Source organism: Canis lupus, chromosome 1, assembly GCF_048164855.1.
Source record: "Canis lupus baileyi chromosome 1, mCanLup2.hap1, whole genome shotgun sequence".
Taxonomy (NCBI): Eukaryota; Metazoa; Chordata; class Mammalia; order Carnivora; family Canidae; genus Canis; species Canis lupus.
Genome location: NC_132838.1, coordinates 71,762,678 through 71,777,037, shown reverse-complemented (window position 1 = coordinate 71,777,037; position 14,360 = coordinate 71,762,678). Strand labels below are relative to the sequence as shown.

At 35.2% G+C, this 14,360-nt stretch overlaps 1 protein-coding gene and 1 long non-coding RNA gene across 7 annotated transcripts in view; one reads left to right on the top strand and one right to left on the bottom strand.

The window, feature by feature from the left end:
* ERCC6L2 (ERCC excision repair 6 like 2) overlaps positions 1 to 14,360 on the top strand; it is a 160,171-nt gene that overhangs the window by 102,386 nt on the left and 43,425 nt on the right. For all 5 annotated transcript variants that reach the window (XM_072834593.1, XM_072834591.1, XM_072834603.1 and 2 more), the window contains one exon: positions 9,357 to 9,456. In XM_072834593.1, coding sequence (XP_072690694.1) covers positions 9,357 to 9,456 — 100 coding nt within the window. The remainder of the gene's footprint in view (positions 1 to 9,356; positions 9,457 to 14,360) is intronic.
* The window catches only part of LOC140638074 (uncharacterized), a 30,937-nt gene that overhangs the window by 11,098 nt on the left and 5,479 nt on the right, over positions 1 to 14,360 (bottom strand). The gene's annotated exons all lie outside the window — the stretch shown is intronic.

Here is a 14,360-nt window from a genome sequence, read left to right as displayed (position 1 = left end):
CTGGATCTAAATGGCAGGCTGATAATAGCAAATTATTTTCTGTCCATCTCAAAATCCCATTATTATGACAGGACTAGTTTAAGAAGAAGGAACCCATAATAATACTGCAGGAAAATGGGAAATGTCTCTATTAGTAGACCAGAAGTTTTGAGAAACTCCTACAAGATAGAAGGCAAACAGAATCTCTGTGATCACAAAACCAGCAGAGAAAAGCTGTAGTCCGAAGGAGAGTGCAGAGAAATTTCAATCCTAGGGTCAGCAACTACAAGATGTAGAAATAGACCAGACTGAACTCTTGTGGGAAATTAATTAATGTGCTAATTCTAAAACCATTTCCTCTCCCACACTCCATATATAAAAGGGGATTGGCCTTCAACAGATGCCCCTTGATCAAAGCTGAAAGAATTATTTAATAAATTTTATAAATAGTGGGTAATCAGACTGACAGAAGGTTTTCAGTGGACATTAGAACCAGATCAAAAAGCAGAGCTAAACCTAAAGTAATCCCAGATCTCCATGAAACACAAAAAGGGGGAAATGATTAAATAGACCTGTGTACCTGCATGGAAATCCAGACCAGCTTTCCTGTGCAGTCCATCCAGTTCCTCATTTGTAATTATGAATGGAAAATTAAGAATCATGAGATAATCTAATAAAACCAACAGTATGAAAGAAAAGGGCCAAGACAAAAAACAGACCCTGAGGAAATAAAATAAGAATAGGACACATGAAAAAAAGTGCTAGAAAAGAAAAATAGAAATTCTTAGAAACTAGGGATGCCTGGGTGGCTCAGTTGATTAAGCATCTGCTTTTGGCTCAGGTCATGATCCCAGGGTCCTGGGATCGAGTGCCACATCAGGCTCCCTGCTCAGTGAGGAGTCTGTTTCTCCCTTCCCCTCTGCCCTTACCCACTGCTTGTGCTCTCGCGTGCTCTCTCTCTCTCTCTCTCTCTGGCTCTCAAATAAATAAGTCTTTTTTAAAGAAATTCTTAGAAATTAAAACTATTGCCAAATCAGTACAAGTTCTGATCAATAAAGTGGAGAATACTGAAAGTGGAAATTGATGTGGAAAATAAAAGGAATAAATATTTTAGAATACAATGAGAGGACAGGAGAGAAAACATAAAGAGACATGTCTTGGTTATATTTCTAAGTTCCAGAGATAAAGGGGTATTTCTAAGTTCCAGAGATAAAGGGGCTAAACAAATACCAGAGTGAGAAAGAGGGAGGGAAAATGATTTATAAAATAAAGATAAAAAGAACAAAACAGGTTACCAACAAATAAATGAGAATCACACTCATTTCAGCAGAACAGACTTTGAAGAATAGATTTTTCATCTACATTATAGAATTCTGAAAGACAAAGTTGTCAGAGTGACAAAATTCATATGATGGTATCTGTAAGAAAATAATTTTGACTTGTAGTTGTAATCAGTGGCTAAAATATGAATATGTGAGGGAAAATAAAGCAACTGTTGACATCTGGGAACTGAGAAATTTATATTTGAGTCTAGATAAATGTAGAGTTGAGAGGCTTAATGCAGTTATAAAAGAATTCTCAAAAATATGAAGGGATGGTATAAGAAAATTAGAATTAAAAACTAAAATTCCATGTAATTTCAATAAAACATTGGGAAGTGGGGATAATTATGTTGAAATTTATATTTCATCAAAAAAGAATTAGGATATCCTGGTCAGTTTTCAAATTTATGCCAAAAACTGTTTTTAAATTTTAGCAAAAAATTTTAAGGGCAACAACTAAGAGAGTTGGGCATAATAATCACTTAGTTCACTTTTTTAAAACACAGATGTTCAAGCTCCATCCTCTTGGTATTCTAATCCTGTAGGTCTAGGGTGGGGATCTATAGTCTCCATTTTAAGAAATTCCTCAGGCTGTACATCAAAGAACAATGGCAACAGAGTAAAAGACAACTCACAGAATAGGAGAAAACCTTTGCAAATTACACTTGTGATAAGGACTTAATATTTAGAATTTATAAAGAACTTCTAAAACTTGGTAACAACAACCAGAAAATACAAACCTAGTTTAAAAAGGGGAAATGGACTTGAATAGACATATCTTCAAAAAGTTATACAAATGGCCAGTAAGCACATGACAAGGTAATATCACCAATCATTAGGGAAATGCAAATCAAAAGTACAGTGAGATACACTTCATACTCAAGATAATTTTTTTTTTTTAATTTGAGAGATCTGTGTGTCTAAGCTGGGGTAGGCAGGGGCAGAGGGCAGAGACAATCATAAGCAGGCTGCATGCCCAGCACAGAGCCTGAGGTGGAGTTCAATCTCATGACCATTAAGATACCTATTACCAAAAATAGACAACAAGTCTTGATGAGGATATGAAAAAATTGGAGTCCTGTGCACTGCTGCTGGGAAGATAAAGTGATGCAGCTGTTGAAAACAGTATGATGGTTTTTAAAGCACTAAGTATAGAATTACCACATATACGCAAAGAATGGAAAGCAGGAATTCAGATATTTGTACAACCATGTGTATAGCAATATTATTCACTGTAGCCAAAATGTAGAAATAACCAAAATGTTCACTTATGGATGAATGGGTAAACAAAGTATTCTGTACATAAAATGGAATATTCAGCCTTATAAAGGAATGAAATTCTTTGTTTTATTGAGATATAACTGACATAGAGCACTATATAAACTTAAGGTATACAGCATATGACTTGACTTACATATATTATGCATTGATTACCACAGTAAGTTTAGTTAACATCTGTAATCTCATATGTAGCTTCTCAAAAACGAAAAGGAATGAAATTCTGATACATGGCTACAACATGGATAAATCTTTAAGACATGTTAATTGAAATAGTCAGATATATAAGGACAAATATTGTGTATTTCCACTTATATAAGGTGTTTAGAATAGTCATTAGAGACAAATTAGAATGGTAATTACCGGGACCTGGAGGAAGGAGGGAATAGAGAGTTACTATGTAATGGATAAAAGTTTTAGTCTGGAATGACAAAGTTCTAGAAGTGGATGATGGTAATGGTTGCAAAACAATGTGAATTTTCTTAATGCCACTGAACTATATGTTTAGAAATAGCTAAAATGAGGAACATCTGGTTGGCTCAGTCAGTTAAGCCATCTGACTCTTAGTTTCAGCTCAGGTCATGACCTCAGGCTTGTGAGATTGAGCCCTGTGTCAGGCTCTGCACTGGACATGAAGCCTGCTTAAGATTCTTTCTCTCTTCCTTGCCCTCTGCCCCTCCCCACTCTACTCACATGTTCACTTTCTCTCAAAAAAAAAAAAAAAAAAAAGTTAAAATGGTAAATCTTATGTATATTTTACCATAATTTTAAAAAACCACCCATGGGCTTCTGGGTGGCTTAGTTGGTTAACCATCCAACTCCTGATTTCAGCTCAGATCTTTGGGTGGTGGGATCAAGCTCCATGGTCCCCCCTGAGTCTGCTTTTCTTTCTCCCTTTGCTCCTTTCCCCACTTATTTTCATGCACTCTGTCTCTCAAATAAGTAAATAAATTAAAAAAGAAACACCCAAGGTGATCGTTATACAGTTGATCCCTAAATCCACTTTGAGAAACATTAGAAATTAGGTACAAAACATCCAAACAGAACTTCTGAAAGAAATTTTTTTTTAAATCACTGAGAAAAATGTGATTATTTCAGTGAATGATTGGAAATATGAGTATGCAGTAAAAGGTGGAAGAAACTAAGAAAGCATGGCAAATACAAAACATAAACTGTGAAAAATAAGGCCACACATAAATATGAATGGAATAAAACTTCCTTATTTAAACAAAAAGGAAGATGAAAATGGAAAGTTAGATTCAGGTTTATGCTTATTACTATATATATAAGATTTGAAAATACAAAGAAAGTTAAAATAAAAATATACTGAAAATCTAATTAGGAAGATGGTAACAAAAAGTAAGAGTGGCAGTATTAATATCAAGCCAAATATTAAGAGACTTGAAGGCAAGATACATTAAAACAAAATGGGGGAACAATCTGTGAGGAAAGTATAATAGTCACTACATAACAAAGCCTAAACTCTTTTATGATAAGAAATGGATAAATACACAGTCATGATGGGGAACTTAATATCTCTCTCTCAAAAATTAATAGTTCAACTAGGCAAAACAAGAAAATACATAAATTATTTGAATAAATTATTTAGCCTTTGACTTAATAAATGTATATAACCATATAACAACTTCAAATACCCAATCTCAAACATTTTAGAGCATACTTTTAAATGACTATATATTTTAATAGAAATCATGAGGACTAGATTACATGGTTCTAATACAAAAGAAAAGACCCTAGAAAAACAACAATAAACATGTAGCTAATAAAAATCTAGTCATATGGATGTTTTAGAATATATTTTTAAATAAACTTGTATTGAAGAAATCAAGGAGTGATACCAGCAAGATGGCAGACTAGGAAGCTCTAGGTACATGTTTTCCCATGAGTGAATTAAAAAAAACTAGAGACTGATTAAAATAACTTTATAGGAGCTGTTTAAGGTCAGTCACAGATCTACAGAAATCAAGCAAATTCCTAATCAAGAAAAAGCTATATTCAAAACTGGAAATTTCATGGCATCTTTACTGATTCTTGCCTCACCCCTATTCATTGGTGCAGCACAACCAGGAGGAAGCAACCAATTCCCAGTTCCCTCCCTCCTGGGTTGGAAAGAGCAGTATGGAACTCCTTTGCAACTTTCTAACCTATCTGTGAGCTGCTAAGGGAATGGTTTTTATTTCACCTGACAGTGCTTAGATGAAGAATGGTGGCATAGCTTGGACCTCAAATGGGTAGAAGTTATTGAAAGCAGTGATAAGGCCCCATGATGCATGAAAGCCACAGTGGGACAGAGAAGACACTGAAATGAGACTCTTTGGGAAATTGAAATATTTAAAAGCACATACACACATGACCCAGCTGAGACACATAACCAGAAATGACCAAAGTAGATTTTAATCTTTACTCTGAGCTGTTTGTTCCCAAGACTCAAGATATACCCTGCTAATTAATGAATGTTTTCCATACTGGTTTGCAAAGCCTTGAAGTGGCTATTTTATTAAATGGCCTTTTTTTTTTTTTTTAAACAGAAAAATACAGGGCATTTAAAGAAAGAGGAAAGCATAGTTCAGAGGAACAAAATAAAAAAATCTCCAGAAAGCATCCCTGAATAAACACAGGCATAGGACTGACTAGCGAAAGAGTTTAAAATAACTGTCCTAACTCTAAGAGCTAGATAGAAACTATGGACAAAGACCTAAAGGAAATCAGGAAAACAATATATAAACAAAATTAGAATATCAGCAAAGAGATAGAAATTATTAAAAAAAAAAAAAGAGAGAGAACAAAGCAGAATCTTTGAACCTAAAGGATACAATAAATGAATTGTAAAAAAAAAAAAAAAAAATCACTAGAAAGACTCGTCATACTCAAACAGGAGAACTGAGGATCAGCAAACTTGAAGACTGATCTAAGGAGCAAAAAAAAACTAAAGCAAACCAAAACCCCAAAGAACAACAAGAGCAACAACAACAAAAACCAAACCTAAACAAACGAACAAAGGAAAATGAACATAGCTTACGGACTTTATGGGACATATTAAATAGAATGATAAACACATTATAGGAATCCAAAAGAAGAAAGAGAAAAGGACAAAGCTATTTGAAAAAATAATGACTGAAATAATAATGTTCAAATTTGGGGAAAGACATGAGTATATAAATACAAGAAGGTTAACAACCTCCAGGTAGAATAAACCCAAAGAGACTCACAATGAGACTTATCAAGTTGTAGGAGAAAATGTAATGGAGAAAATGAGAGGCAAAATAGCAATGAGATACAAAAAACAAAATAGCAAAAGTAAGTCTTTCCCTATTGTTAATTGCTTTCAATGTAAATGGGTTCAACTCTCCAAAAGATATAGATTGGCAGAATAGATTTAAAAAACATCAACACACCATATGCCAACTGTATGCTGTGTAGAAGACATTCACTTTGAGTTTAAGGTGAATATTAGTTGCACAGTTTGAAAGTGAAAGTTATGAAAGACAAAGGATAGTATACAATGGTAATTCTTAATTTAATTCACCCAGAAGCTATAACACTTATAAATGTAGCAAAGAAGCTCTAAAATATTAAAGCAAATATTGACAGAATTGAAAGTGGAAATAGCTCTGCAATAGTAGTTAGACTATTACTAATAGTAATAGACTTTAGTACTCCATTTGCAATAATAGAACGTCCAGTCAGAAGATCAGTAAGGAAAGAAAAACTTGACAGCCCTGTAGATACCTTGGGCCTATCAAACACGTACAGAACTCTCCTTCCGACAACAGCATAATACATATGTTTCTCAAGCGCACATGGAACATTCTCTATGATACTATTTGTGTGGAATATCTTTATCCATCCTTTTACTTTTTTCCATGATAAGTCATATGTTAGGTTATGAAACATGTTAATAAATTTTAAAAGATTGAAATCTTAAGTATTTTTTCCCTGACACGGTAGAATGAAATTAGAAATCAACAGCAGAAGAAACTCTGGAAAATCCACAGATATGTTGAAACTAAATGGGGCACCTAGGTGGTTCAGTTGGTAAGGCGTCTGATTCTTGATATCAGCTGACATGATCTTGGTATTGTGAAAGAAAGCCCCAAGTTGGGCTCCACACTGGGCATGGAGCCTGCTTGGGATTCTCTCTCTCTCTCTCCCCTTCATCTGCCAGCCCCACCCAGCCCCACTTGTGTGCTCTCTCTCTTAAAAAAAAAAAAATATATATATATATATATACACATATATATAATATGTATAATATATATTTTATTAATATATATTTATATTATATAATTATACTTTATATTATATATTTTATATTAAATATATTTTATTATATATATATGTGTGGGGTGCCTGGGTGGTTCAGTCTACTAAGTGTCCAAATCTTGATTTCGGCTCAGATCATGATCTCAGCTTCGTGAGATAGAGCTCCACATTTAGCCCCATGAAGCTCTGTGCTCAGCAGAGTGCTGGAGGTTCTCCCTCTCTCCCTGCTCTTCCCCAACTCACACTCCCTCACTCTCTACAATAAACAAATCTTTAAAAAAGTAAACAATACACTTTTAAACAACCAATGAGTTATAAAAGAAATCACAAGAGAAATTGGAAAATATCTTGGGAAAAATGAAAATGAAAACTCAATGTATTAAAATTTATGCAATGCAGTGAAAGGAGTGCAAAGAGTTTATAGTGGTAAAGACTTTAAAAAAGAATAAAGGTCTGAAATCAGCATTGTAGGCTTATACCTTAAGGAACTGGAAGAAAAACTAAATCCAGCTAGCAAAAGAAAGTTAATAAAGATTAGAACAGAGATAAGTGAAATAGACTAAAGAAACAATTGAAAATAGATCAACAAAACCAAGAGTTTTTTTCCAAAGTGATCAGCAAACCTGACAAACTTTTAGGCAGATTGACTAAGAAAAAAAAAAAAGACTGAAATAACTAAAATCTGAAGGAAAAGGAGAACATTATTATTGATTTTACAGAAATAGAAAGGATTGTAAGACAGTATTATAAACAGTTGTACACCAGCAAATTGGATGACCTAGATGAAATGGATGAATTCCAAGAAACATACAACTCTCCAAGACTGAATCAGGAAGAAATAGAAAATTTGAGTAGAACTTACAACTAATGAAAAGATCAAATCAATCATCAAAAATGCCAACAAAAAAACCCCAGGTCCAGATGGCTTCATTGATGGATTCTACCAAGCATTTTAAAGAATTAATACCAATCCTTCTGAAGATCTTGCAAAAACTTGAAGAGAAAGGAATGCTTACTAATTTATTCTATGAGGCCAGCATCACCCTGATACCAAAGCTTTCATGGGAGAGGCACTATTATACCTATTGAGGAAGGTAGTGAAACACAACAAAATGAAGTAACTTGCTCAAGTTCACAGCCAATGATTTCAGGATCTGAATTCATGCACCCTGATTTGTAAAGCCCACACTGTTAACCAGACTTTCATCACTAACAACTGTAAAGGAAACTAATCCAAGGAAAGCCACAGAAAAATCTACACTTTTTTTTTTTTTGTCTTAACAATATTTTAATTTTGTTCTTTTTCATCTAGGCCATTAAGATCTAATATCTTATTTCTCCCAGGGTACTGTGTTTTGGTACTCAGTTTAAGTTAGTTGACAATAAAACTAAATGAACAGCATTTCTTTTTCCCTCCCTGCCCTTCAGTTGACTGGCAGGAGGAACCAAGGAGAGAAAGGAAGATACAGACCTCCATACTGTGTAACAGTTTCTCAACACTTATTTTCATAGTAAAAAGACCATCAGTTAACATATCCCTTCTTAATGGACCTAGACACTGATGAGACATAGGTCCAAAGTAACATGCTGTAAGATTTTTTTTTGTAAAGATTAAAGAATATGTGTTCTAGCAGAAACACTCCTATTCAAACAATTAACCAAGCGCACACCCAAAAAACATTTCCTTAATTCCATTAAAAAAATTTTTTAAGGCTCCATTCCTTTGTGGAAACGGAAGAGATTGTAAGTCCCTCTGTATCTAGGCTGCAGGATGGATGTGAGAATGTAGTAACTTACACTGGCTGTGCTGTGCCACAGGATTCCCCCATTCCCCTCTGTGGGTGCAAGATTTTCAGGGTCCCAGGATACCCTCTAGTAAAGACCATCTCTGTGAGGAGCAATGGGTAAAGGAGGCATAGAGAGCACCAGATAAAACAACATAGAGTGACTTTACAAGGTCAAAACTAAATTACCCCAAAATTTTAAGTTTCAGGCATGAGGCAGTATGGCCTTGCCCCTGATTCCTGCCACTCCCTGCCCCCGCCCCGCCCCAGCCCATGACTGTAACAAATATTTAGAAATAGGTGACTTCATTCAGAACATCCAACCAATAAAGCCTTCACTTGAGAGAAGCTCCCAGGCCTAGACCTACCGTTAACCAGTGTGGTGAATCTAGTTATTGTTTTTATTGGCACAATGTTCCCTGTCGAAATACCTGGGAGGCTAGTCAAATGAGTGATTCAGTAAAACAGAATTCTCTGAAATTAGAGCTGCAAATCTGCATTTCTATAGGCTTGCCAGTTGATTAACTGTTCCCCTCCCCCACTTTTAAATAGTTGAGGGTATATATAATTAACATACAAAAACTGTGCATACGTTTCTTTTTAAATTAAAATTTTAGTAACATTCCAGTTTTCTGTCCTAAAGCTACCTCCTGAACCCAAAGTTGTTTCATTTGATTTTTGTTGGCTTTTGTTTTTAATCTTTCTACAGAGCATATAGGATTGGGCAGTGCAGGGATGTGAAAGTATTTAGGCTGATATCTTTGGGAACTGTGGAGGAGATCATGTACTTGCGACAGGTGTACAAGCAGGTAAATATATTTCCCTTAATTAAGAAGTAAATATTTTTCTATTTCAAAAATTTCAGAAATTTGTGTAAAATATGTTTTTCACTTTATTCTAACATAATATGGAATTTAATAAGATTATGAAAAATACTGTAGAATAGATTCTGTAAAACATTATTATGTTCATTGAACTTCAGAGCTGAAATTTTCTTTGAGTAGTACTTCTTAAACTTTAATGTGTACATGAATTACCTGGGGATCTTTAAACTACAGATTCTGATTTATTCTGAGTGGAGCCCAAGATTCTACATTTTTAATAAGCTCCCAGGAGTGCCAACACTACTGCAGACCACAATTTGAGTAGCAAGGTCACAGCTCCCCAGTCTGTGGGCCAAAACATACTGGTATGCCACGGATGGGATACAGGTGCACTGACACATTGATCTCACAGCTCTCTGGGCACCAAGATTACCTAACCAACTCCAGCCTTAGAAACCTTCTTCCCAGGTAGGTGTTCATGTTACCATTTTCTATATGTACCATTACATGAAGACAACTAGGAGGAAAATGCCTTAGAGATATCTAATGTAACCATTTCATGTTGTACATAATGAAAGTGGGACCCAGGGACACCCCAGTAAATGGAATTCTAAGAATAGAACTCAAGTGTACTGACTACTGTGCTGATGCTTTTACTGTTCATCTGAAATTGTATTAACTCTTTAATATCCTTAGGGTATCAATTACCTCACCATTTAGGTCTCTAAATAAAATTTATTTAGTTTATAATTGCTCACTTGAGAAGATCTGGAATAAGGTTCAATTTAATTATAAATGTTAAATTTGAATTACTCCCTATATATTCTGTTGGCATCTATTTAAGAACAAACATCTGCCACATGTGGTGGTAGTTAACCTAAGAATGATCCAATCTTAAATTTATCCTGTTTTCTTAATTCCAAGAATAGAATTGTACACAGCAGTTTTTGTTTTTTCTTAAAGCACTTAGCTCTGTAAGAAACCTTTCATCTTTTTGTTTTTTGGTATAGCACAACTGCTTGAACATTATTTTGTTCAGATATATTTAACCAGTCTTGGAAAAGAATAGAACATTATTCTTTTTATCTTAGGAGCAGTTCCTTAGAATACTTGTCACAATCATGTGTAACTTTTCTGTCCCATTACTATATATTTGTAGCAATTTTATATACATTATATATATGTATGTATACATATATTGCATAATACTATTACTTCAGAAGATGAGGATTATGTCAGTTTTTAGAAGTTGCTTGTTAAAATATTTCTTAAGCATGAGCCCTTTAGGAAAGATTCAGCCATAAAATTAATAGGCAAAAATCAAGATAATATGGCAATTGTGTGAGGAAAAGGCAATAGATATGGTTTAAAGGTTGACTGGAGTTTGAACTAAGAGTACATATGGCATACACACTAACTAGCTTCCTGAGTATTCCTCAAATCCCTTGGGGGAAAAATCCAAAAATGATTTTTTAAAAATGTTTAGTATTTGAGAGAGAGAGAGCAAGTGCAAAGGAGCAGGGGGAAGGCCAGAGAGAGAGGGAGAGAGGGGAATCTCAGGCAGACTCCGCTCTGAGTATGGATCCCCACACAGGGCTGGATCCTACGACCCTGAGATCTTGACCTGAGCTGAAACCAAGAGTCAGACATTCAATGTACTGAGTCACCCAGGCACCCCAAAAAATGATGTTTTAAAAAAACATAAAAAATTTGTAAAGTAAGAAGAGTTCTTTCTGTGGCCCAGAAGTTATAATGAACCCTAAAAGACAAAAGACATTTGGGATCAGATTGAAGGAAGAAACCAAGCTAAACTCAGAAAGAGACTACTGAAAAAGGTAGGTGCAGCTTCTGGATATTCCAAGTTAGAGTCAACAGATACTAAAAAGAAAAAAAATAATAATAAGAGAGTTGTAGGGTGACTGTAATGCCCCCTCTTTGGTGTATCATTGATGATCTAACAAAATGGGTTAGCCTCATATAATCTTACCCCATTTGTAGCAAGTTAGGTGTCTGTTCTCAAGTAGGAACAATAAATAGAAATACTGGAAGCAAAGAAGCAAGACAGAGCTCCGAATTTTGCTGAAATTGAGAAGAAAGTCCCTCCTGTTGCCTAGAAGATTAAATACTTGCACTTCCTAAATGATCACTGCAATAGGCTGAGATAAGAACGTAAGGTATTTGAAGACAGATGAGTACCCAACAAAAAAATAATTGTTGAACAGTTTAGGAAAAGAAACACTATGAAAATGGCCCTGAAAGATATCAAACTCTAATCCCTGGAACCTATAAATGTTACTTTATGTTGAAAAAAAGGGTCTTTGCAGATGTGATTAAGAATTTTGCAATGGAGCAGGTAGCCTGGATTAGCCAGTTGGGCTCTAAATCACAAGTGTCCTTATAAGAAAAAAGCAAAGGGAAATCTGACACAGAAGAGAAAACAATGTTATCACAGAGGCAAAAGTTGGAGTGATGTGGTCACAAGCTAAGGAATGCTGGCAGTCACCAGGAACTAGAAGAGGCAAGGAATGGATTCTGTAGAGCATCTACAGAGAGCATGGCCCTGCCAAAACCTTGATTTCAGCCCAGTGATACTGATTTCAGACTTCTGGACTCCAGAACTGTAGGAGTAAATTTCTTTTGTTTTAAGACACCAAGTTTGTAATTTGTTACAAGAGCCAGAGGAACTATTCTAGGCACTCAAAAAGGAAAAGAGGAAGAAGAAGAAGAATTAACATCAGAGAAAATAAAAATTAATAGAAAAGAGTAAAAAAGATTTTAAAAATATATAAGTAATATTTTTCAAAAGGTAAGAGGAACCCCTGTGTGGTTCAGTCATTAAGTTTCTGACTTGATTTTGGCTCAGGTCATGATCTCATTGGTTGTGGGATTGATCAAACCCCACTTCCGGATATGCACTCAGTGAGGAGTCGGCTTGGTGATTCTCTCCTTCTGCCCTCCTAGGTTGTAGCTTCCTAGAGATAAGAACAGATTACCAGAAAAGGAATCCATTAGCATCCAGAAAATGAAGAACTCCGGAAACAGCCTGAGTAGCAGAGAGCAAAGTTTTCCTCTAAAAGAGCCAACAGTTGTTCTAGATTACAGAGCAAAAAGACAAAGATAGAATTCATGTAAGAAAAGCTAGGGGAAATGAATGCTAGATCTAAAAGTTCTGATACTAGTCTTATAGTCAAAGAGGGGACTAGAAGGAAGGGAAGGAAAGAAACCCAAAGAAGCACATAAAAAATAGAAAACAAGAGTCCAAGAATTAATGGGCCCACTGAGTGCTAAATGAAAATAGATCTACACTTACACTGTCTTTCTATTATTATAAAACATAAAGGATAGAGTGAAAAATCCTTTAAATTTCCAGAGATAAACCTTCTGGAGAGAAAAAAAAATTACCTATAATAGTACTAGAATTAGATAAACATCTAACTTCGTATTAGTGATTCTGGATACTTAGGAGCTATCATTTCAAATGAGAGAAAATGATGCCTTATGTGGTCAAAGAAAGTAAAGTTTTAATTCAGGCTTTTCTTGTAAAACAAGATCCTAACCTAGACAGTGAATTCTGTCAAACAATTAACATTCTTTTTGGAAAGCAAAAGATGAGGGAACACATAACTTGTTTTAGAAAGATAGAAAAACGATGCCAAAACGTGACAAATATATTACAAGAACAGAAAATTATAGACCAATATCTCTTATGAACATGAATGTAAAAATCTTTAATAAAGTCTTTGTTAGAAGTTGAATTGTGTGCTCCCCTCCAAAGAAAAGGTATGTTAAAGCCCTAGCCCTATGTGTTACCATGAAGGGGATCTTATTTGGAAGTAGGGTTTTTGCAGATGTAATCAAGTTAAAATAAGGTCATACTGGATTTGAGTGGGCCCTACTGCCATGACTGATATCCTTATAAGAAGGAAATTTGGATACAAACTGATGCTAGGAAGAATGCCATGTGATGAAGGAGGCAGAGATTGGAGTGATGTGGTTTCAAACCAAAATATCAAGAATTGGCAGGAACCTCTAGACATTAGGAAGGGTCTTCACTTGGAAACTTCAGAGGGAGCATGGTCCTGCCAACATCTTGATTTCAGACTTTAGCCTCCAGAACTGTGAGAGAATCAATTTTTGTTGTTTTAAGCCACCCAGTTTGAGGCATTTTGTTAAAGCAGTCTTAGGGAACTAATACAGCCTCAAAGGCAAATATTATAAATTTAACTAGGGGGATCCCTGGGTGGCTCAGCGGTTTGGCGCCTGCCTTTGGCCCAGGGCGTGATCCTGGAGTCCCGGGATCGAGTCCCGTGTCAGGTTCCCGGCATGGAGCCTGCTTCTCCATCTTCCTGTATCTCTGCCTCTCTCTTTCTCTATGTCTATCATAAATAAATAAATAAATCTTTAAAAATAAATAAATAAATAAATTTAACTAGCATTTTTATGTGAAATTTCTGCATGACAAAGGACCTACAAGCCAAATTTAAAAAGTATCTGGGAGGAAAATTTCCATATATATAATAAGCAAAGGATTAGCATCTATAGTACATAAAGAACTTTCACAAGCCAATAAAAAGACTATGATTAGACATTTTATTGAAGAAAAAATATAAATGGTTAACACATATATGAAAGGATGCCTAACTACAGTTTTAGTCTAGGAATATAAGACAATACTGTGGTATACATACCCCCCTTTTGGTGTGTGGGGTTTTGGGGGGGGGGTTTAGGGAGGTAGGGACATTGGTGCTATTCATTGTTGGTGGGGGTATTTGTAAAGAGGTACTCATGCTATTTTTGAGAATATAACTTGGTCCATTTATTTTATAGGCTAAGTTAATAACGTTTTAAAACACATAGCACCGGGGATCCCCTGGGTGGCTCAGTGGTTT